This window comes from Anas platyrhynchos, chromosome 14 (genome assembly GCF_047663525.1).
Source record: "Anas platyrhynchos isolate ZD024472 breed Pekin duck chromosome 14, IASCAAS_PekinDuck_T2T, whole genome shotgun sequence".
Lineage (NCBI taxonomy): Eukaryota > Metazoa > Chordata > Aves > Anseriformes > Anatidae > Anas > Anas platyrhynchos.
Genome location: NC_092600.1, coordinates 5,241,265 through 5,265,915, shown reverse-complemented (window position 1 = coordinate 5,265,915; position 24,651 = coordinate 5,241,265). Strand labels below are relative to the sequence as shown.

The 24,651-nt window shown below is 43.7% G+C and overlaps 1 protein-coding gene across 2 annotated transcripts in view; it reads left to right on the top strand.

The window, feature by feature from the left end:
• Nucleotides 1–24,651, top strand: part of ADAMTS2 (ADAM metallopeptidase with thrombospondin type 1 motif 2) — a 176,797-nt gene that overhangs the window by 51,316 nt on the left and 100,830 nt on the right. For both annotated transcript variants that reach the window (XM_027468533.3, XM_072023135.1), the window contains one exon: nucleotides 12,126–12,285. In XM_027468533.3, coding sequence (XP_027324334.2) covers nucleotides 12,126–12,285 — 160 coding nt within the window. The remainder of the gene's footprint in view (nucleotides 1–12,125; nucleotides 12,286–24,651) is intronic.

The following is a 24,651-nucleotide window of genomic DNA, read 5'->3' as shown; positions in this document are numbered from 1 at the left end:
TGGTAAATAATCCCATTTCTAGTAGTACTGAAAGGTTTACTGACGGATTTATGCTTTTTTCTTTATGTTTGTTTTCCATACCCTGTTATTTTCAGGGAGTGCATCCTCCATGGGCTCCATTTGACTTGGTGTGTGTTGTGTTCAGCTCCCAATTATCCTGTTGCTGGTTGCTGCAAAGAGGTTGGAGCTTCATTTCTGTTTTTTGAGGAAATAAGCCACTCTTAGCTTTATTCCGAAGAATATAGGTGGTTTTTATTTTCTAAAATAAAATAATATTTATAGAGTCCCTTCTGTATCAACACCTACTGATTGCTCATGTTTCTGCAGTTTTCTAGCTGGGCTTGGATCCTGTAGAGTTTTGTCTATACAGGTGAATATTTTAAATACTGCTGTGGAGCATGAAGTTTGATGAAAAGCTTACGGTTACTGGAAACATAGTTTAAGGGATAGGCAAAGGGAATATTCTTCTTCAATTCAGATAGTAATGAAATGTTATATTAGATGCTGGAGCCTTGGAGGGAGTGGTGGGGAAAAGTATCATGAAAAGCACAGCAAATAATGTGAAAAATTGGAGGTGATCAAGAGTGGGTCATGGGAATGGCAGTAGCGCACTGGACCAGATGTCAAAGTCCTTACCTTGTCTCCAGAGCTGGTCAGCAGTGACCGAATATCTCTGGTGTCTTGGCATCAGTACCCTTCTGGGCTTCGGTTATTGGCAGGTGTGCCCTGCTTCCAGGGCTTCCACAGCTGAGATGTGTGTTGTACTGGGCAGGGCCCCCAGTGCCCGTCAGGCTTACTGGTTTTTGGACCCAAGATCTCTTGTGCAGCCCTTCTTAAAAAAAGTTGGCTTTGCGTTTTTATTTGTGCTCGGTCCCCTGGCTCTGAAGTAGTTTTGAGGCAGTAGCTAGACTGTTTCATCTCCAAGTGTTGTCAGTATGGAGTCGTGTAACCTCTTTATTGTAGATTTTATTCTATAACCTCTTCATTTGATCTTTCAGCTTGAGACAGATCTCTCAGTGCAACTTTAGACAGGAAAGTTCCCACATAGGGGCCTCCTCCAGGTTCTCAAGGTGAGCCTGTTTTGAAGAAGCTCACTTAATTTTGCTGTTACGGTACTGCCTCTGAGTGCTCCTTTACACCTTGATAATCTGTTGGACCTAGATTCCCTGATGAGTTTTCAGCTCCTGATCTATTTCAAAAAGGTTTTTTTGATTAGTTTTTATGCTTTTTGCAAGTTATTCCTTGGACTCTTTTTTTTTTTTTTTTTTTTTGCTTGCCTGTATTGTGTTTTTACATTTAATCTGCTAGTCTGAGCCTTTCAATTTTCCTAATTTGGACTCTGCTTCATTTTTTTTTTTATTACTATTATTACTATTATTTTATTGTATTATTTTGGAGAGATGCCTGTATTCTTCGAATAACCCTCCCTTGCCTTGCTGTTTAGCAGTGCTGACTTTCATTTGCTCTTTCTGAACTCTTTTGATGGCTGGTGTACATTTGCTCTGGGCCTTCACTGTCTTTAAATAGTTCAGTGCTACCTGCAACGAGGTTTTCTTTTAGGTGCCCATTCAGTTCTTTAACAAGCTTCTTTATCCTTCCATAGTTATCCTTTTCGAAAGCAAGCACCGCAGTAGAAATATTACAGCTTTTGCTGCTCTTGCCAGGACATTGAACACAAGCGTGTTGTGCTCAGCGCTCCAGAGTATTTTTCAGCCCCAACAGTAACAGTTCAACCACTCTGCTCACACAGCTGAAGGCTGCATTCCCTTCGCAGCCTGGGTCTTAGAGTTTCATGAAGCAATCATTAACGATGCCCAGTATCCATGGGAGTAGTGGACATCTCCCCTTGCTGCGTGTTTCGTGCCCTTGTAGCCCTTCTGTTCTTCCTCAGTGTAGCTCAGCTGATGTTGCTGTCCCTGTCAAGCAGTTGGTAGTATTACCCTACACAGTTGTTTTCCTATTTATATCTAGAATACTTCTGGATTAAATTACTGTATTCTTTTTTGATCTGGTTAATATGAGTTAATCCTAGACTCTCATCTTCGCTGTTCCTGTGTGCTTCCTATCCTGCTGTAGGTGTCCCAAGACCTTTCATTGTGTCTGGTACATTCTTATATCAGCACACATCAACATTTACCCTTCTGCACCTTCCTCTCCTTTTTTTTTAAATACTCTTCACAGCATTTTCAGTATGCAATACAGTGATGATATGGGAGAAGCTGTTCTCTCTTGTACAGATTTCATCCATTCCAGAGTTTCTCTACAATACTTTGTGAATCCAAACTTTGTTTCCATACCCCCTAAATCCATACCTTATTTTCTCAGCTGTGCACTACCTCTCTGACTCATCCTTTCACATGGGTTGGACATTGTTAGAACAGTGCCACAACAAAACCCCTGGTTTCAGCTTGCAACGTGACACCCAGAACATCAGTGACCATGAGCACCAGCTCCTCCCAGTGCTTCTTTAGAGACCTTCTGGATGCTGCAGGATCTGCCACTTTTGCTCTAGGCATATGGATCACCATATGGATTAATTGCATTAAGGAATGGTGATTGTTTATGTGAGAGTGCAAATAAGCCCTGCCCCTCCAGGGGACTTCTACCTGCACTTATTCCACTTGTAGCAGCAAGGAGGCAGCTTCAGGCTGTCTCTGGGTGGTCTGTCTGGCATCCGTTGTTGTGGCTGGCCCATGAAGTCAGGGATGGAGAGCCTCCAGCTTTCTTCCCCTACAGCCAAGTTCCCACTGGCCTGTATTTATTATCATTCAGCACCTAAATCTTCCTTAATCTCTAGGTACCAATGCAATGTAAAGAATCAAAAATATTAATGTAAAGATTCTTAAGGATAGGCTTTTGAGGTGATTTTTTTTTTCTTAGGCTGCGTGAGGTTGTCTGTAACATTTCAGCCCCAAATTTCTGTTGTGGCTGCTTTTTTTGTTTCTTTCCTAATACATCCAAATTTTTCTCTATCAGCAATTCTTATTCTTCTGTGCTTTCAAATGCCAGAGAGTTATCATATGCCTCCTTTCCTCTGTCATATAGACAAATAGTGCACATTAGTTTTTTGATTTAATCCTTCTTAATAAGCCTGTTCCTCCAGGGATTAATTATTTTAGTTTCTGTACTGATTCTTGCACTTTGTTGACATCTTGTACTGGAAGCCTAGAACTGAGCACAGGATAAAATTGAAAGCTCATCTCTCATTAGGTTTCAAGCTCTCATTTGGATAACTGCTTTTCAGGTTTGTCCCTCCCATCCAGGGGAAGAGCAGGAAGGTTAAAATAAGCCTGGCTGTGGGATGTGGGAAGGAAAACAAGTGCCAGATTTAGTAAGCTTCTGGAGCTTTTGTTTCCCCTCGGCCTTACAGGCATTAAATTTAAGTAAAACTTGTGTTTAGCAGAGCATGGCTCTGATTTCTAAGCTGTGGGTAACTGCACAGACCACCCCTGGACCTTTCTATGGCCTGGTTTGGGTTCGGAGCAGGGTGGAATGGGGCCAGGGGGTGTGCACCCCCTCCCCCAGGTGAGGTTTTGCACCTGGGGGTCCGGCTTCCACTGGAGGTGCTGGCACCAGAATCTGGGGACCAGGTAAACCCAGATTCTGTCCCGGTGCCCGTCTTCATAGGACTGCCTTTTGGGGTGAGGGTTCTGAACCCGCTTGCACGGGCATGGGGCTGCTGAGGGACACGGGGAGAGCTCGGCGGAGGAGCAGGCCACGATGGCCCAGGCCCTGACCGGCTGGCACTGCTGTGCTGGAGTTTGCTCTGCAGCACCGGTACTCCTTTGGAATATGAAATGTTGCTGCAGTGCCATCTTCTTGAGGGAAGATTCGGGATTTCTATTATTTATAAACAATATAGTAGCTTTGAATTATTTTAAATGCTAAGTTTCTACGGTTTCTACTCAGATTTAGTATATTAAAAAAAAAAAAGAAAAGAAGTTGAATATAGTAACCCCTTTTCCTCCAGTGTTTGGTCTGCATCCTTTTATCTTGTTTACCGTAGCAAAGCCCCAGCCTCTGTTTCGTACCCATTGATGGATCTGATCCAACCCTGCTGCATTCGAGATGAAGGCTGCTTTGGGGAGGCTGCAGTGAGGCTCTGGTGAAAGTCTTTGGCCTGTCTTACACAGAAGGTCAGACTCAACTGCTTTAATATTTATGAATTCATTTATGAATCCTGGCCTTGAGATTTATGAATGTGACACCCGTTGACTTCAGTGGGTGGTGATTTGTGCCTTAAGCAAATATATTTTTGAAAGGAAACTTGTGTAGCAACCACCCCAGTTTGTGAGAATTTGAGTTGAAGAGCTCTCCAGTCGGGCTGGTTTTGTTTTCTTGCAGAATGTCAATTCATTTTTATTGCTGAGGGTAGAACTCAGCTATGCATTCTGTCAAAGTGACCTCAGAAATGCTTTATTTCAAACGGTTCCTTGTGTTAAAATGGGAAAGTTAATCCTTTTGGATCTCGCTGTTAGCAAATTCATGGACTTGATATTCATGCTTTTCCTCCCTGAAAGATTAAAATTGAGAAACTCTGTTGCAGAGAACTGCAATTACTATTCCCTGCTTGCAACAACAGCAATCAAGTTTACAGTCCCCTGAGTCGGCGCGATCTGCTGCATTTATCATTTTTGTTCTTAACAGCCATTTAATAACTCACCTCTTTCCCGTTGGGAATTACACAGACCTGCGGACCTCAGGCCTAGAGACTTCCCAAAACATTCTTGCTTGTGCATTCTTTTAGCTAAAAAAACATGCTGGGCTCTGTTTAAAAAGCTACGGAGTTGTAAGAGGTCTGGCAGCTTCACTCTGGAGATAAGGCTCCTGCTGGTTGTCCCGGAGGCACCTGAAAGGTGGGAGCAGACCTGCCAAAGGAGCGATGCTGCACAGCATCAGGGACATCTGCTGTGAATCTGCCTCCTCCAAGTCTCTGCCACACTTCTGCAGGCTGCATTCTGTGTCTGCTACAGATAACTGCAGAAAGCTGTGGTTGTGTGTGTGTAATGTAACCTTTTGAAATCGCAGCTTCCCTCTCTTGAACTCCCAGGATTTTGGGGCGAGCAAATGCCAGCGCAGCGGGAGCAAGTGGTGGGGGGCAGAGTCAGGAGGCTCACCGAAGGGAGCTGTGCTTGGGGCACCTGCTGCTGCCCAGAGGTAGGCACTGAGTGGCCCAGGTGAGATCTTGGTGCTGTTCTCGTAGAGGCAGGGAGTAGGGAGGCAATGGGTTCAGTGTCGGCCAGCGGTTAAAGCGAGACACCGTGGCTGGAACACTTGTGTCTGTCCTGAAATGTGCTGCTATTGCTTTAGTCGTGTCTGTTTTCTTCACAGTTCAGTGAGAATGAGAGGCACAGTCTGTCTCGCTGTTTTGTCTCTTCGAAAACCACAAAAACCGCTCTCAAAAACACAAAATGAGTTATTCCATATAAATGCACGGCTTGGGCTCAGATCCTCATCTGCTGTAAACTAACAGGGCTCTGTTAACTCGGGTTGTATGGGCTGCAGATCTGTCCCACTGCTGCTGTTAATCACACCTGCAGCTGTGTCGTGGCTCGCCTGGGCTCTGTGGACAAAACTTTATTTTCGGTAGCAGTGGAAGCGGACACGTGAATGGATGGGTTTTCTTTCTCCCTTGTGCTGCAAGGACCGTAAGAAAGCAGACTGTCATGAAAGCACTCGTAGTATGAATAGCTCTTGTGTGCTGCTTTTCATTAGGAGATCCCAAAGTGCATTAAAAACGTGCCCTTAACCCTGCTCTGCAGAGGATAAATAGGGTCACTAAGAAACATCCAGCTTTCCTATGGCTGCCCAGCAGGCTCTGCCTGTCTGTCTGTCTATCAATCTATGTAATTCCTATTTGTATACATGATTATTCCCCTACCTTCTTAATTATTTTGAAAAAGTGTGGAAAATAAAGCAACTTAATGGGAAAAAGGAAAAAAAAAAAAAGCTGCAAAATACTAATTTTAGACTGACAGTAATAAAAAATACACGTTAAAAAAAGAATCTTTTTCCCTTTCCCCACCCAGCCTGGGCCTGAATAAATAGGACAGCAACAGGATATAGCACAATAAGTGGCTACATCTTCCAAATATTTGATGCAATTCCTTCAGTGCCTCCATTCAGTTCAGAGAAAGGTGGATTTGCCGTGCAGTGCTTCAAGAGTTCAAGACGTACTCAAAGCATCAAATGCAAATATGATATAAGAAGCTCTTTTTTCATTGTTTTCCATATGAATGAAGCTAAATGGAAATAAAATGCCAAGCATGTCTGTTCCCGAATCAATGTACTTTACGACTGAAAATAAATACATGGAAGGACTGAAAACGTTGAGGAATCCCCCGTGGGCTGGAAGCAGCTTGCAAGGTCTGTGTTGTGTCCTTCATCACACCCCAGACTTCCTGGGTGATCTCGCTCCAGTCATCTGGGCTCTTTATGCACAAGGTCTGTTGTAATGTAATTGAACTTAATAATATTTCCATACCTGACTTCGGTGCTGAGAGGACGTGTCTGTTGCTGTTTGGAAAAGGCATGTTCTTGTGGCTCTAAGGCCTAGAGAAGGATATAAATAAAAATAGAATGTGCAGTTTGCTTTCTCGTTCTCTGCTGGAAGTGTCATATCAGTGCCCATTTAGTCAAATGTGTAGCAATCAAGTTTATGTAGGGTACAAGCACATTGATACAGAATAAAAGTAGAATAAGACCTTGTCGGATCTGCTGTCCTGCAGGTGTAAGTATTTTTCTCTTTCAAGTCATCTACAAAATATTTTTTGGCAACTGTACAGTGAAGTACGAATCTCCTGTCTCTGCTTCTCTGAGAACTGATTGCTGGGAGGGTCCCGTACTGCAAATTCCCCTCTGGGGGCTTCGCTGACATCATAGTGCAGGCTCCTACCCCAACCTCTGAGCTTAAATATCAGGTAGTCCGAACTTATTATATATATAAGGAGAATAAGTTCAGGACTGTATTTAGGGTATGGTCATGCACAGGTACATTGTGTGGCCAGTTACCTTTTTCAGAATCAAATACTCAAAAAAAAAACCAACAACAGAACTTTCTCTATTTACAGAAATACTGTTTCCAAGAGTCTCTGCAACACTCTATGTTATGGATTTAACCATGCAGACACTTCAAAATTTTTAAATTTATTTATTATTAATTTCAGATTTGCTCACATTTAATTTTAGCTTTCTGTCTGTGTCGTGTGCTTGGAGATTGGGAAGTAAATCTGCCTTTATATGGCAATGAGAAACTTTGTAAAGCAGTACTAATGAGGAAGAAAATGAACATTAATTAAACTTGCAGTTACAGGATGGGCTGGAGCTCTGGAGCTGTGCAGCAGCAGCTAGCTGGGTTGCTTCGTTACAGCCTAGAACAGGGAGCAGCGATGGGAATGGGAACGAGGAGACAATTAAGTCGCTCACCGAGTGCAGAACCAGTGAGACATTTAATTAGCCACGGGAGCTAATGCTCGAAAACTTGGGGTTTTCTGCCGAGTCTAAATATGCCAGGCGGTTTTTCTGTCAAGTTAGGCTAAAAGAATGCCTTTAGAAACACGAGAGGGGCTGAGGAGGCTGGAGAAGAGACCTGCTTCACTGCTGAGATCTGCAGTGTGGGGTGAGCTGGCGAGAAATTCCCGGTGGTTCCATCCCAGCAGTGGGGTTTGGCATTGGCAGCAGGTCCCAAAGGGAGGTGGTGACCCCATGGCAGCGTCCTGTAAAGCTGAGCGGTACAGAAGGGTCTGTGCAGTCATTGCATTTACACATATCTGTAGGTCAAGGGGTCCTTGCGAGCCTGGCAGGTCTTTGGGGTGGCTCAGGAGCTCTGTAGCCCCACAGGAGATTGGTGGAGCCCTAAACCCTCACCCTCTGTATTGGAACAGACTCATTTGTGCCTTATCAATATAACTCTTGTCGTAATTAGGCAGGACAGGCACTCTCTGCATTCCATATGAGTTTTTTCCTGTGGCTTTCACTTCTAAATAACTGCCTTGCTAACCTTAGCCGAGGTTTTGATTCTCCGTACTGCAGTTTCCTTTTGATTAAGTGTCTTCTGCTCTAGTCTTTAATGCATATTAATGAGTGCTAAGCAGTGCTTGATTCGAGTAATTTGCAGCTGGGATCTGAAAACTCTTGGAAGGAAGGCCTGGGGATGTCCTGCTTTGGGAAATAATGGGATATTCTAGGTTTTTCACTGCAGTTTGGTGCATTCTAAAGGCAAACCATTTGCAATTAATTTGTATCTTTACAAGTCACAGGATGCAGTCACAGCTGCCGTCGTTATTTAGCAATATTCCCGTACTCACTTCAGTTTCTATTTGGAAGTCCCAGAAGAGGAGGGGAGGAGGTAACAGGTCACTCTGCATCTTTGCCAGACCTGCAGGTACTTCCCAGGGAGGATGCTGGGTTCCCACCCAGTTCCAAGTGGCTTCCAGAGGGGGGCGAGGGGAGGTGCTGCTCCGTATCCAGAGCTCCTGGGGTGGGTGGTGAGCATGGCAGCAGAGAGCTCTGCCCCTAGCACTTTCTTTTAACCTCTTAGTTCATGAAGCAGCCGCAGAAGAGCCACAGCTCTCTTTTTCAGAGCTGGAGGGAACTGATAATCGAGAGCCTGAGTCCTGCTTTTGCATTGCCTGGAGAGAGCCCCAGAATTTTCTCAGGTCTTTCTGGTGTAACCTGTGTCAAAAGAAAGGCACCAATTTGCTCAGATGATACGGCATTTCTAATTTAGTCATCCAGAGGTATTCTCCAGCAAATTGCAGCAACTTTAATGCTCTCTGATGTCATCACAAAGTTGGGGCAGGTTGGGTAAAGGGCATGGGCAAACTCATGCTGCTGGAGCTGTGCCCCTCCACTGCCCGCCTGGCTGCTGAAAGCCCTGGTGTTGAGTTCATGCCTAAAAGCAATCTCCTCTTCCTGATGGCTTTTTTTGGGGTGTTCTGAGAAATATCAGAAAAAAAAAAAAAAGCATTAGGCAATCATCTCAAGCTTTTCAAATTCAAAGCACTTGGAAAAAAAAAAACAAACAAAAAAAACCCAACAAATCAGCCCTTGTAATTATCCTGTAAGACTGTTGTTGTGAGGGTTCAGAGGTGGAGAAATGGAAGTAAAGAAGTTAAATGTCCTGCTCGAAGCAGCAAGGAAGTGTGTGGCAGAGACATTCAGGAGCCCCACACATTTCTTAATGAATCATTTATAACTGTGGGTATATTATTAGGCAGATGACTTGAGCTGTGGACTGCTGTAGGAACTCTAAGTCAATTTTCTTCTCAAAATCTTGAACAAAGCCATATTTTCTTTATTTCAATTTAGGAGATGAAAATACGCTGGTTAAACGAAAGACTGTGTGGAATATGTATATATCTATATAAATATATATTTCTTTTATAATTCAAACACACACTAACTCTTTCCTAATACTTCAGACCAAAAATAATGGATGTGTTTCTCAGGGCTAAAGGAAAAGAGAAATTTGTCAGGTGCTAAGTCAAAGATGAAAATGAGGGGTGTGAGAGAAGTATTCAGCCATGTTTAATGGTTACATTTCTTCCTATCTACGCTACAACAGGATTAAGGAGGCTGCTGTCATGGGGATGTACAGAGTGGTGTTGAGTCTACCCAAGAAGCAGAGTATGTAATAAGAGCACCTGATGGATGGGCAGTATTCAGTGCCACGGGAATCCCCTGCATGCAAAAGGCCAGCACCAGGCGCAGCCTTCTGCAAGGAGTGTCAGTGTTTGGTTTTATGTCTTGGGCACCAGCCTGCAAATGTCTTCCTTGCTGAGCCTTGTAGCTTGTCCCAGGGTGCTGCCTTCATCTCCTTGGGGGGCAGTCTTCAGCCTCAACAGATTTTAATTTATTTTATTCCAAAAGACCGCCATGCACTGGAAGCTAGATTTCAGTTATAAAAATTGATCATCTGCAATCAGTAACAGAACTGATCAGACACAAGTTGCTTCTCTGTTGATTTTCTTGGAAGGTTTCAGTATCTCCAAACTCATCGGTGCACCCTGCTGTGTAGGCAGTGGTAGCAATGTTTCCCCCAGTGCGGTCTGTATTTTTAACAACGCGTGAACAATTAAAAGCCAGCATTAGCTGCTAAGTTAATAGTAAGTTTAATAAGTCCAGGAATACGTCTGTATGCAGTGATACAGCTCACTTGCCAAAAGCCAAATCACATCCTTTTTCATTGGCAGTCAGGCTGCCTGTGTGTTTTTCCTGGGCGTCTGTATGGCATGTGCATCGTATTGCGTGCAGCTGAGTATGCAAACGCTCCTTTCTTCTCCATCTTTCGTTATGCATTTCTCATAAAATGACTTTAAAATTGCCGAATGTTATATCCAATATCCAGAAGAAACGTGTGCGTGTATACAATTAAAATATATATTAAAAGGAGAGTAATTCTGGAATAAAACATCAATTCTGAATTTTTCATGTACTTCTTCTTACAGTAAAATGTCAGTCGCTGTCTCTCTGGGTTCAGCACTTACTCGCTTGGTTGTCTTAGCTTCCTTGAGCTGCTGAGCCTGTCTCACCTTTTTTGTGGCTGATGTAGAATCTAAATTAGATAAGAAGAAACAGGACAGGATTTCAAATTCAGTTTCCTCTCTATACAGGCAGGATGGCATCAGTTTAAATTGCTTCGATATAATTTTGCTTCTTTAATCCTTCCTCTTCAATCTGTTTTTGTATACATTATATATATGAAATCTGGGACTGGAAATCTTGCCTAATGTAAGTTAAGACATGACAAATGAACCTGACATTTTTCCAAGGAGGGAACCAAAGAACATACTGTATTTATAGCAGTCGAAATGTAGTTTGCTGCTTGTAGAAGAAAAATACGGTTTGTATGAGAACTTTAATGCTGGGGTATGATAAGAGTGTTTAGATGGTACGTGCTTCAAGTGAGGCTGCTGGGTTCGAGGCAGACAAACTGGAAGCTTGAAGTTGGGCTTCTCCCAGCAGAGGATGTGGGCTCCAGGAAGAAATGTGTCGCTGGTGAGAGCACAGCCCCTAAGTCCAGTGTCTTCACTTGACTTGGGTGTCAGTGGACAGAGTGGAAAAGAGCGCGATGAAGAAGGATCTGAAGGTTGGATTTCAGGCGTCTCTCCTTAATACACTAAACAGTTTTTCCACTATTAAGATTCCAGTCTTCATAGTAAGACTTTCTGTTTACAGGATAAGTGTTCGTCAGTGTAAGTTCTCAAACACAGATGTGTAAACACACGCAGGAAAATTGATTGAAGCCAACCATCTCTGCCAGCTGCCTGCTGGCTGTGGTTACCTTCTCCACTGGGGCAAGACAGCCAGCAGGAGACAACTGCAGGGCATCCAGGTTGTTTCACCTGCATGAAAATGGTAAAAAGACTTTTAAAAAATGTTCAGTCTTTATGCTGGTTTCCCTGCTGTGTTAAGCAGCAGTGAAAACTGTGAGAATCGTTCGGATGATGTCCCTTTGAGGTGTTCTGTAGCAGTGCAAATTTCTCAGTGTTTCATACCTGGGTGTCTGTTCCAGTCTGGATAAGTTTTTCTTTCTTGGCAGTGCACAGCTGACACCTTTTTTAAACCTAGTTTGTAGCTAATTCTTGAAAGAAGGTTTTTTTTTGTGTGTGTGTCAAGGGGAAGATAATCACAAGGCTTATTTGCCTGCACGTAAGCCGTAGTTCTTTTCTGCTTTGCTTCTGAACAGAAAGGCTGACTCTGTGCTTCTTGGCTGTAGAACTGCCCATAAGGACCAGCTCTGAACCGATCCTTTATTTAGCAGAGATAGTAAGCACTGGAGCGTTCTGTGGCTGACAGATAGCCAAGGTCATATTAACTTTCATTGTAGCTGGTTCCTAATTGAGATGGTGTTTCCTGGACAGATTCTTAGACCTGTGCTCTGCTCATTTGGTTCGAGGAGAAATCCCTTTGGTTCAGGGTTTTACCTTTTGTCCTTTCTTGTCAAGTTGGGGAAACGATGCTTCATTTTGTTCTAATAAAGAATTCACCTGATTTCCTCTCTGCATCCTAATTGCTCTCTAGAGAGCACTAATGTGTGCTTAAGCATATTGTAACTGTTTACTCACAGTGTCTGCTGTATGTGCACTAACACAAAATGTTCGATCTCTGCCTTGTTGCTCCAGGCTGGCATGATTCGCACGGACAAGGATGAGTTCTTCATCGAACCTCTGGAGAAGGGGGCCCACGAGGAGGAGGAGGGAGGAGGCAGAACACACGTGGTCTACCGCAGAGCAGCTGCCAAGAAGCAACTTGCTGTTGAGAACGCAGATATCCTGTATAAAGGTAAGGCAGAGGCGTTAATACCAGCTGATGGATAAAGTGATGCTAAGGCAGGTAGGCAACATGATCTGCTGTCTGGTTTTTCTGTCCTTGAACATGGAAGTGCGTTCTTCTGCCTCTATGGATGAAAAGGTAGGGAAGGAGTTGAACACTACACCTGACATAAATGAGCGTTGCAGCAGTCAGAACCATCTCCAGGATGATGGAGCTGTGTATGCTCTAAGGACTTCCTTGGCTCTAGGGACAGCATGAAGTCACAAGTCCCAGCAGAGTCCCCATGTCAGAGCAGAGGAAGAGGATGGTGGCTGGGGCAGCAGGGCACAGGTGCCCTTGTGTGCTGGGGACAGGTGGTAGCGCTGGCTTTGCGAAGTCTGTGTTGAAAGGCTGCAGCAGGGACAGCAAGGCTGATACAGTTCGCATTGTCACTGTTTTCACTCCGCTGAATTTAATCCTAACGGGGAAATAATGGTATCTTCAGATATGAACATAAACTTTCTTGATTTATTTGTGCTTCTGTGTGTGGAATTTAACATAACATGTATGAGGATAGGGATGGAATAACAAGAGCTAAACATAATCACCCTTGCTTTGTAGTATTTTCTATTTCTACTCGGATGTGGTTCCTTTTTTGCTGAATAAATAAGGGATGCAAACTTGGTAAGTGGATGTTTTGACAGCTGACTTTAACACTGAGATTAATTGGGTCATTTGACTGGAAGCAAAAAAAACAACTTGGCTCCAAATTTGTGTATGAAACTGCAGTTATTTGCCACTCATACCCTAGCATTATCTTATTGCAGTATGTTTTCAAGTATTCTGCGGTGCGTTAGATTTCCCTTTGTAGAAATACGCCCATGATCCCTATTTCTCTAGTATGCCACCGTACATTTTGAAAAGATAAATGGGGTAACCTGCTCTAAAAATTCTACCGTCACTTCTACATGCAGTAATCCCCTGAAACCACTTGGAGGAACAGGCAGCCACAGATTAGGCAGTAATTAGCACCAAGGTAGCACACTAAATTTCTCAATGTCCAAGTTGGAATGGGGATGAAAAAGGAAGCAAGCAATGGTATTCATTTGACTTTTTTCCAGTTTGGTCACCAAAATGACTTTTGAATATTGTGACTGATGCAGTGCTGTGTCGGGCTCTTCTGGTGGCCTTTGTGCTCGTTCTGGACCAGAGCTGGGGGGAGGCAGGGGTCTGAGCGCTGCCATCCCAGAATCACATGGTGGAAGTTGCTCTCTTAGTATATGTTTATAAAATTACTGCAATGTTGGAAAATATCATCCAGTCACCATGTTTCCTTTTAAACAAAAGACTTGATTTTGTTCACACCTTATGGCAGTATTTTTGTTTTTGGATGATAAATATTCCTCGGGAGTAGGAGTCTGGTACACAGCAAAGCATAAATTGTAGATCAGCTCCAGTTATTGGCATGCGGTACCTGCTGGAGGAAGGCTCTGACAGCAGCATCTGAAAACCCCTGTGAAGTGCAGCACCGTGCTGTGTAGCTGCTCGTGGACGGCCAGGTGTGACCGATGGCGACGCAGCGTACGAGGCAGTGTGGTGCACGATGCCAGCAGCCTTCTGCCATCCGTCTCCTCGGGGCCTGCAAGCTGTGCGCTTGCATAAGGACTCAGGTTTGCAGGCTCTGGTGCAGAGGTACAAAATAGTAATAGCTCTCAGCCAGCACAGTGGAATTACAAAGCAAAAATGAGGCTGATCTGTAGGCCAGGCTGAGATGTAGTGCTGACCTTGTCTGGAACAGCAGGTATCTGTGCCAGGTAGGAATTGTAGTAATTTTTCATATTTCAAATCTTAAAACAAGGGAAAAAATGTAAAGAGAGTAATCTTCCCTTCTATCTGTCCTCTCTTGATTTGTAAAATTGATTAAAGATTAGCTTTTATTTTGGAAAAACAAAACAAAACCACAATATATGTATACATATATATTTTTTTTTCCCCATGAAATTTTCTTTGCCTTTAAGAAACGAGTGAACAACCACGCTGAAACTGGGCTGTTCTTCTTTGCTTTTTATTAAACCTGGCTTCTCACTCCTGATTTGCTCTGGGCAATAGTCTTGGAAAGGGCATGTTTGCAAAAAAAAATTGTAATTTTATTTTCTGCGTTGTCTTTTTCCAGAATGCATCTCGTTTTGCTTAACAAGAGTCAAAATACTTGGTGATGGGGTGTTGATAAGCATGATGTGCTGCGTGTTTCCATAACACTCCAAATTGATCAATGGGCTTTTTTAGGATATACTTAAGGCACTTTCAGCACACTGTATCTATTTAATAAAACAGAAAGGGAGAGAGAGGCAGAGAGCATTTAACCAAGAGCACTCCCCCTCTTCCACCATCCCTGGAGACATTGGCATTGTTGCCAAGTCCCATAAATTTACATATGATGAATTGTAACATTTGGACTATTTTTAAAGTCCAGCCTCCAGGAATCATACAAATAATGTGATTACTTTTTTTTTTTTTTTTTTTTTTCCTGCTAGGTGAGCTTCTGGATCTTTTAATGGTTGATAAAAACTTTGTGGTTTCTGACTGTAAATATTTTAAAGCAATGAATAGTACAGACTGCATGGTGTTCCATAATTTTGAAGATAACATCCTCCAAAATCCCATGATAAATTAATTTCATCCAGTGATTTGGGAAGGGGGGTCATGACTCATGATTTGTGAATGTTTGGGTTTGGAAAGATAGATAGGAATTCCTTGTAAATATTCCTATCTCTGCATTTTTCCCCCAGAAAAGGGACAAGCTGTTCTCATCCCAGCGAGACAGGAGGTGAAGGAACCGAAAACCCCTTGGACTGGGAGCTGGGTGGGTCAGTCATCATGCCAAGGATGTGGGGTTTGTCTCTGCCACCGTGGTCGTGGCAATGGTCACACCAGGCCCCGTGTTTGGCAGGGGCTTTGCAGTTTACACCCCAAATGTGCAGGCCTGTGAGATGTACCTGACAGCAGGGTTATTCTACCATTTTCCATGCACTGTTACCCGTCTGTTATAGGGAGGGAAATTGAGATTTTGTTCTTTCTTCAAACAATCAAAGAAACAACAAAACACAGAAGACCAAAACTCACCACCTCCTAACCCCTGCAGAGATCGGGGTTTGCATCTTTTATGGCAGCTTGGCCGGCGTGCTGGCTTTAGGAAGTGGAACGTGCTGGGAGAGCATGGGTGTGAAACAAGCGGCAGAGGCTGATTCTGGACAACATCAGGATTGCTTTTGCATTTATGTAAAACGCTATTAGGATATTGGGAAAGGTAAATATTTGTTTTGGCAGCCTGAGTCATCGCGTTCTGACTGGTGTAGGATTAACTGGTTTTGGTGAGAGTCACAGAGTAAAGGGAGCAGCGCTTCTACCTCTTTTTCCCCTTAAACACAAGTTGTTAATGTGCTGGAGAACTGAAGGCACCATATTTTAGGGAAGTAATCGGGAGAGGAGTAGTACTATAAAAGTCAACATGAGCTCATTACAGCTCACTCAGTTGGGCTAATTGTTTTGGCAAGAAATATTTTCATAGGTTCACTGATGTATGGCAGGTACGGTGGGAATAAACCCTGTTTTTTTCTGACAACTGTGTTTTTACTACTTGCATGCATACAATAATTTATCTTCCTCTAGATAAAAATAAGCAGTAAGTTGAAAATATTTTAGTATTTCCAGCTGAATTCCTTCTTACATAGATGAGAAATGTTTCTTGACAGCAGTAAAACTTCCTACACAATAGAATTAAAATTAAATAGGCAAGCTTGAGGAGTGTTTTTTTCTTGAAACTGCTATTTTTATTTTTTATTTTTCTCAAATGTTCTTTAGACATTAGGTGAAGAGAAGGTAAGTGTTTAATTAATGGTTATGATGAGGTCTAGAAAAACAACTTGATTGTTTTTGTCTCTAAAGGCAGTCTGAGCGTCAGGCTTGTAAACTCTGTATCACATATCCCAAGCTAAATTACTGTGTCTGTTTTGTTGATCAGCTGGGAGGAAAAGATTATACTAAAACTTCCTCAAGGTTTGCATTCTCTCTCCAAATCATTGTCTAAATACGCTCCTCTGAGTTTTATTGTATTGCTTGACTGATGAGAAGCAGAACTCAGCTGTAGTTGACAGTTTTATTTACTGTGCAGCTGAAAGATGACCTTAGCAAAGAACAGTTTATTACTGAAGAAGACAGCAAGGTACCTCTCCAAATGCACTTGAACCGGGCAGATTGGTCAGTCTTTGGCCGCTAACTGAATCCCTTGGAAGGGCCGAGCCCAACCTGCCACCAGTCCCACCAGGAACATACTGGGGCTGACAGGCTGGGCAGGCTCCCAGCCTCTTCTGGAGGGTGGCAGCCCCTTCCCACAGCAGTCCTTGTGTTTGTGGCAGGTCTTCACAGGGGTGGTAGCCTGGTGCTGAAAGACGTGATCGTTTTGTGTGACCCTGGGATGTACTTCTTGGGGCATTTTTGTTTAATGTCTACTATTGTTTCCTCCTTCAAGTCACAGGTGGCTAATATCCCCCAGGCCATAAACATGCACCAGTCAGGTAAAAGGAAGGAAATAAGGAGTTTCTACTTCTACCCAATGGGGGCAACCAGCTCCTTTCTGAACAGATAGCTGAACCTCGTCAGAGCAGAGCTTCTCCTCAGTCCAGCTAGGGCCACCTCCTGCCTCTCCATGGGCTAACAGAGCTAAAGCCTTTCTCTTCCTCATGCTGGTGGGACCTTACAGAGTCCTGAGGGGTCAGGGCCCCGCTCAGCAGGAGAGAAAGCCATGGCCATTTAAGCTGAAGTAACCAAACACTGAAAGTTGTTGGGAAAGTAATAAAGTAAAGTAAAGTGATAAAGTAAAAATTTGATGAAGTTGTAACAAGTCAGCTGCCAGAGCTTTACAGGTTTTAAAGATGATGTTTCAGAGGAAGACTCCTCCATCATAGTCCATCAAGCTGTCAGTGCCATTGATTTACTAATGTATTTAAATTACTTTTTAGAAACCAATGTGAATCTGTTGCACATTTTTTTCTGGATTGCCTGAAACGACATTCAGATTGGCTGCAGGCTGGCTGGGTGCCATTCTAATTTACAGAAACTTTTCTGGTTACCTCTGCAGAGGAACAGTTCCTTCAGAAGACCAAAGTTTCTCCAAATCCGATCAATATTTCGTCTCAGTTTGTATTCCTGCTGATTAATTACTGTTCCCTTATTTTGCAGTCAGTAAGGCACTGAGGACAGTATTTTTTTGTCTCCTTCCTACATCATCTGTGCATGATAAATACATCTGTCTTTCTCCTGTCTTGGATTTTCTCTGAATTTCACATTGCAGATTCACAGGGCTTTTCTGGGAAGGGAAAGATTGGAAATTCAGTTGTGATTCAACTCTTGAATAAGAAGCAAGGTTATGCACTTACGAAAAGCAAGTCTCCAGAGAGTTACTAGGCCCTTGGATGTCACCCTTCCTAACCAGAGATGGAGCTGATGAAGCAGTTCTTTGCCAGTATGGGCAAACAAGACTTTTGTAGTAATTTTTACGTGAAACTTTTGAGCAAATCTAAAGATTCCTATTTTCATAAGAGTGCAATAAATCATCTGGGATAATTAGTTAAATGCTAATGAACAAGACGCTTATATACGTTCAGTGTGAAATACAAGGAATGTGGTGTACAGGAACATAACGGCATTGCGTTAAGACCCTTGGTTTCTGCATTTTCCCCCCCCTGTTGCCATTAGGCTGTTTGATATCCACATGGTCAGACTGACTTCAGTAGTGTTAACACGTGTACCTTATGCTCATTTTTTTTTTCTGAATGGACCTGGGATCCTGTTTCGGTTATGAGGCGTGATGAGGCAAGTTACCGAGGGCTTTCCACTTCTATTCAGTTATGTGTGAGTTAAAGGTGATCAACTCAATTATTTGTGCTTATTTAAATATCAGCAGTTTGCTCGTATTGTTAGCTAATTAAAAAATACTCTTCACTTCATTCTTAACTGACAGATTCATTTCAGCTTCTCTACTAAATTGAAACAATGTGATAGGGCTCTCTACGTGATGGTTGTAAACAGCTTACAGCTGGAGTTGAATATTACCAAATGTACTGAATGTTGCTAAATATAACAAAATGATAATAAGGCTGATCCTGGTCCGTAAAACAACAGTTCTCATACAAATAATCCTACAAAATATTTGTGAGAAGCTCTGTTGAAAGCATGGGGAAAGCGCTCGTTTTATTTTTCACATTTTTCTATTAATTAATTCAGCACTAAGGGTGTGTGAAGCTGAGCCTGGCTAATCACTTGTTTATATTTATACAAGTCAAAACTTGTTTGTTTATAGATACACTTTATAACAGATTTCATTAATGTTTGTTTTTATTCTTCATTATAACATCCATTGATCTCACAAGACTTAATGACTTGAGCCTCACAACCTCACGGGAGGAAAGAGAGAACAAAATATTTGCCTTTTGGACAAGAGTAGTGTCAACCTTGTTTTTACTGAAAGCTGAGATTGTTTTTTGCTGGTAATAGCCCCCTGCAAGACCGGAGTTCATAGGAGCAGCAGTTCAGAAGTCAAAGCTTGCCTGCAGAGCCCGTGCAAGTGCTTGCATGTGTGAGTGTGTGCAGCCGCCCACAGGCATGTGTGGAGTTGTTGCTTATGAAAATGTATGTGCACACCCACATGCTTTTTGCAATTCCTCATCTATTGGTGAGCTCTTCCACAAAGTGGCATCCTTTGGGGGCTTGTTTATTTACAAGCTGTGTGCATGTTGTCCAACCTGCTGAGAAAGACAGAGGATGGCAATAACCCAGCAGGTTCTGATGTGTCTGCCAGGCACAAAGGGGGAGAAACTTGTTCACAGGAAGACCTTAATATTCTGTCCCGACAACTGAAAACGTTCTGCAACCCGTATCTCTGTTTGGGAAATGGATTCTGAAACTGAGAATTTGAAAATATGGATGGCATGTACTGTTTGGTGTTTTGTGTGATGGGTTTCAAACTCTGTTTAATAACAATACGCAAAATAGCATCTGGTATGCGTCACTGAAGTAAGCTTTAGTCGAAAATGCTGATAAACATTTGCTGTAGACTGAAAGCAGCATAAATCTCGTCTGCTGTCCATGATAATGATGATAAAGTGGTTTGATCAGGCAAAAAGCTTCAGGCGTCATCAAATGAAAGCGATGGGCAAGCCCAGAGTTGTGGGGAAGATGGATAGCCTTCAAACATTGACATTTCTGTCATTTCTTGACACAGAAGAGCCCCATGTGAGGCCCTGTGAAGTGGTCCAAGGATGAAAAAGGTATTCCACCTGGTCCTGACTGTTCCCAGTGCTGTTAAATCTGCTCCTCGGTGGCCGGCCGCTGAAGAAATGCAGTGTGCTGCTGGTACCCTGATGCTTAAAGGAGGGCACTGGATGGGTCACTGCGTTAATAACAGAACGAGATGCAGCAGGAGGGGGAGGAAGAACCGTTTGGGTTTTCCTCTGCAGTCACTTAACTCATGGTGGCTACTGTACACCAGCATGGCCCTATAAGCAAATGCTTTCTTGCTCCTAAGCTCAGCTCCAGTTAAAAGATTTCAGTGCCTCAAAACTGGTGCTGCACAGACAGTGCCTGGTCTGTGGAGCCATGTTCGTAGCTAGAGCCTGAGCTGGGTGATAACTTTCTGTAGCCGGTGTTACTCTCGCGTATTTGTTTGTGTTCTCTTTGTTTTAAATTCCATAAGCAATGCCTGGGGCTGCCTGGACTTTTTAGGGAAAAATAACTTTCACTTGACAAGTCAGCAGCAGCAGCGCTAACTTTCATTTCAGCTACTGCAAGGCTCCTTTCCCCAGTGCTCTCCTGAAGTTATAAGAGGCAGGAGATCTCAGCCCAGGAAAAAGCCAGTAAGACTTCTGATTTCAGAAGCTTTGAGCCTGCACTCCGGCACAGTAGTAAATCAGTAGTAAATTTATTTCCTCTTCAAAATATGTGCTTTTCTCTAAAGCAGAAATGCTGTTTTGAAACAGTGGAAGAAGTTTATGGCAGTAGCAGAAACTGTAGTACTGCTAACTGAGCTCAGACTGATCCCTCTAAATGATAGTGTTACGCATGATTTATAGGTTTTCCAACTATTTGCTCCCAAATGGAGAGCGTGGCATGAAGTCCCATGCCCAAATTCACTGGTAATAATTTGAATTTAGTTGTCTTGGCTCATTTGACTACAAACCTTCGGAGTCATGTTACCCATCACTTGCATTTTAAGAAGATTTAAAATGTTCTCTCCGCAGGACTGACTCAAACCACGATGTACTCTTAGCCAAACGACGATTATTTTGTTAATGTGGATTTAAAGGGTTTCTGTTAAAGGCCCCCAGGTGAGCAGTACCCAGTGCCTGTGTCTGTGACCTGCTGGCACATCACAGCACGCTGCTCCTGCGTGGCTGAGCGCTGCACCGCTTCCTGCACAGATCTGCATCTATTGCTGAGCCTCTGCTGTTGAAAAAAGAACAGGGACATGGTTTCGTAAGTAGGTTAAACAAGTCTAACTGTGCTAATGATTAGTCCTTTTCTGTCCCAGCCGCCCCCCAGTCCCTTTGCCGGCTGCTGCTGTCTGAGCCCCAGCCCTGGGCTGCTGGAGATGCTGCAGGAGTCCTGCAGCTCCCGTCTCTTTCCAGTGCATTTGAGCCTTTGGCCGTGTTGCTAAATGGGATGCAGTGACCTGCTGGAGGCTACTGGGGGGTCTGACAACCCCAGGGCAAGCGACTGAAACATTTCATTGCCTTTTTCAGTGCCTGTGGAGCCCCTGCCCTCCACTGGCAGTGTGCCTCCAAAGAGACCCTGATGCAGGGTTGCACCTGGCCTCTTGTCCCAGCCCCTGGCACGGGGTAAAGTCTCTGCTCTCCAAACCGCAGTGCTTGTTAACGGGTTAAATATTCTGTGCTTTATTTTGCAGCAGGTTCTTTGATTAAAAGCCTGGTTTGCATCTTTGCTTTTCCTTTTATCTGTGAGTTTTTGTGCAGTCACTCACTTGTTCCAGCTCTCTGTGTGTACACAGACCATCTGGCACGGCTTGCCTGCCCGGCAACGCGCAGTGCTTTCAAGGGGAAAAATTATTAATCACAATCTGGATGGCGAGGGGGTTAGGGATCGGTTTGATTTCAGCTCCAGAGCTGACAGTTCCACAGGTAGTTCTTCCGAAAAGGTTTCTCGGCAGCCCCTGTGTGCTGCGGGGTGGACGTGCGAGGGGAATGAGGCCAGAAAGCTGGACCTGGAGCCGGTGGCAGGGAGGAGGCAGGAGCAGAGCTCCTCGGAGGCTCATCCTCTGCAGTCCCTCCCTGCTGGCCTGCCCGGCGGCTGTGGTGCTGCAAAGAGCCTCGCCGTGCTCCGGAGCTCTTTCTTTAGCGCTTCTGGGCTTCAGACGGTTGTCCTTGGAACAGAGCTCACTTCCCTGGGCTCCGCTCCATTTTGCAGGGCTTGGCCACTGTAGGTTGTCAAGTCAAAAAAATAGTCCTGGTCACTGCGATATTTTAACATTCCTTCAGCAATCGTAGCTTTAAAAAAAAGTTGTGTGATTAATTAAAGAATATTTTATGAAGGATTCATTTATCTGAAGAAGGAATCATGTGAGACGTGCTCAGTCCTAAAAGTAACCCAAAGATAAAAGGCTAAAATAGTGGTTGCTCTTTACTGCCATTTTAAAACTTGTAATTTTGTCAGCCATCTGTGCACTTTGTGTCCACCTCTCTTTTCCTGTCAAGAGATTTTTTTCCTGTTACACATGTGGAGACGTATCAGTTGTTGAAGGTGCTTGCTTCCTGAATGGCGAGGCACAGAAATGTTTTATGCCTGAAGCAGCTGCCTCAGAAATGCACATCCCAGTGCAGAAAGTCAGGAGAGAAAGTTTATGTTGACGGTGTAGGGAGTTTTTTTTATTTTTTATTTTTTAATTTATAAAGAAATACAACCAGTATTGTGTTTCCTCTTTCTGATCTTTCTCGTTTTTTTTTCTCTCTCTCTTTTTTTGTGTCTCCTGAAGTATCTCTCATTCTTTGGTATAACCTGGCAGCGTGCTGTAAAGTGACCCGGAGTTTTGATCTCTGCCTTTGGCTGTGGGCAGCGGTGACATTTTGAAGCAGCGTCCTGTCAGAGGGCAGCAAGTCCAGGTCGCTTCACGTGAAAGCATCTGGTGGGGCTGGTAGCTGCAGGAACTAAACAGTGACATGAGAAGTTGCCCTTGCCTGGCTGTTAATATGTATGAAATCAGCAGGCACTGAGAACTGTATCTCGTGAGCTGCATTTTGTGGTGCTGAGCGGGCAGCAATCCAGTTCGTCTCACTGAACTTTACTATACCATCGTTTCAGAATTCATTCATCCTCTTGGGTTCCTTTCTAGGGCTTTCCTTTTAGGAGAGACGTCGCTATTTATAGTGATGAACACATCACAATCATTTCTTCTTCTGGCTGCGGAGTGGAGCAGAGGTTTGATCCCCATCCTACGGAGATCTCGGGCTCTCAGCACCCTCACAGCCCTTTATTCACAGGTGTGAGTCTCCTGCTCATCTCTGCTACTTGCCCTCATGTTGAAGCTGGCTATGCCAAGCCCCAGATATCCGTGGCTATTTTGAATATATTTGTTAGGTGGCTTTTAAAACAGATTTTTTTTTAATACGTCATAAAACGAATTGCTTGAAAATTGGGGAATCGGTTCTTTCAAGGGTCTGGGCTTAAAATGCCATGTTGTTGTTAAAGGCCATAGATTAAATCAGGGCTCACAGGCTCACGGAGCTGAAATCCTGGCTCACAGGCTCGCTGGCCGTTCTGCCTGCCACTCCGCCGGAGCCTTTACCAAGCCCTGTTAAGAAAGTGCTGACTAAAGAGCAGGCTGAAAAATCACTCATTTTACCTTTATACTCTACTTGCAAGCTGAAGTATTTTTTGCTTTGTTTTTCTTCAAGCAGAGTCTCTGGAGACTTGTTAGGCTGTGAGATAGTTAGGAAAAGGCAGCCCAAAGGCTCGAGCTGGGGGCATTAAATGGCCCAGGCAGCCCCACAGCACTGCGGAATCTCCAGTATAAAACCTAACAAGGGGCAAAAATGTTATTTTCAATCACCCTAAGATGACTGGGCTATAATTTCTAAATTTCCAGGTATTTTTCTTGGATATAACAATTACATGTGTGCAGAGAAGCCAATCGTATCGACATTTCCATGGCAACCCATTGTAGCATTTCAGATATTGACCTGGAGGTCATAAATTACTGAAGCAGAATATTTTTGGAAGACTGCTGAAATCTATCAGTCTGCTGCAAGATGCAGGGACAAGTGTGTAGCGACAAAATGCAGATGAGAAAACACAGGCTTCGGAATAAAGTTAAGTGGAAATTTTGTTCAAGGCTCATCAGACTCAAGCCCAGAGGAGTTGGTTTCTTCCCTTTTGGGTTTGTTTTTGGTTGTGGAGCTATGGCTGGATGTGTGATACAGGTAGGATAGCTGTAAAAATGTTGTGGCAACTCCTAATCCACTTTTCTCAGTGGTGCTGCTGGGCTTCAAGAGAGCCTCACCTGGCTGCCTTCCTGCGAGCTGTGATGCTGGCTGCTGGTGATGGTGGTGGGACGTGGGTGGGAAGGGTGCACTGCCCGAATTAGTAAAGCCTTTGTTCTATATGAAGGTGTTCACTGGTTTACACCAACTGATTGACACCATTCCATCTGGGACCCTCTTATCAGACCGCCTGAAGAGAATTAAATGGTCTGCGGCGCTGCTGAAACCCCGCTGGGAAGGCCTGGCAAAGGGCAGAGTGTTCCTTGCAAGAAAACCGGTGCGTCTAAGCTCTGAAGATTTGCAGCAGATAAGATTGATTGCACTGGTAGGATTTACAGTCCTTCCAGGTCTCAGGTCAGACAACTGGAAAGTCTGATTGTCTCTGAGGCGATGGTAGGGGCATTTCCAAGATTCTTTGGGAGGAAGGATCCACTAGCTAAAAGGCCACATTTCTTCCGTCAGATTATTTCTTCTTGATTTTTTGAAGTTTTTAAAGGAGAACTCAGACACTTTGAAGTGTGAGATGGAACTGTACTCCCACCAAATAAATTACAGTGTCTCTTTCAAACTCCCCATAGGCAACACATGTTATCTGATAGCTAATTCTCACAGACCTTAAGTGAATGCATCTTCTGGGAACTGCCTGTGTAATAATAAATACTTGGTTGGTAAATGTATAGCTTTCAGCCAAACCATGCACTTGATCCCATTGACACGGGTTTTAATGGAGAAGTTCCCAGTGAGTTTAGTGGGGGCAGACCCGGTGCAGTGCTGTGGGAAACTGGGAGACTGAATTTGCTGGGATTGCAAAATATTCGTGTCTGTTTTCTGTTCTGCTTCCATCTTGTAC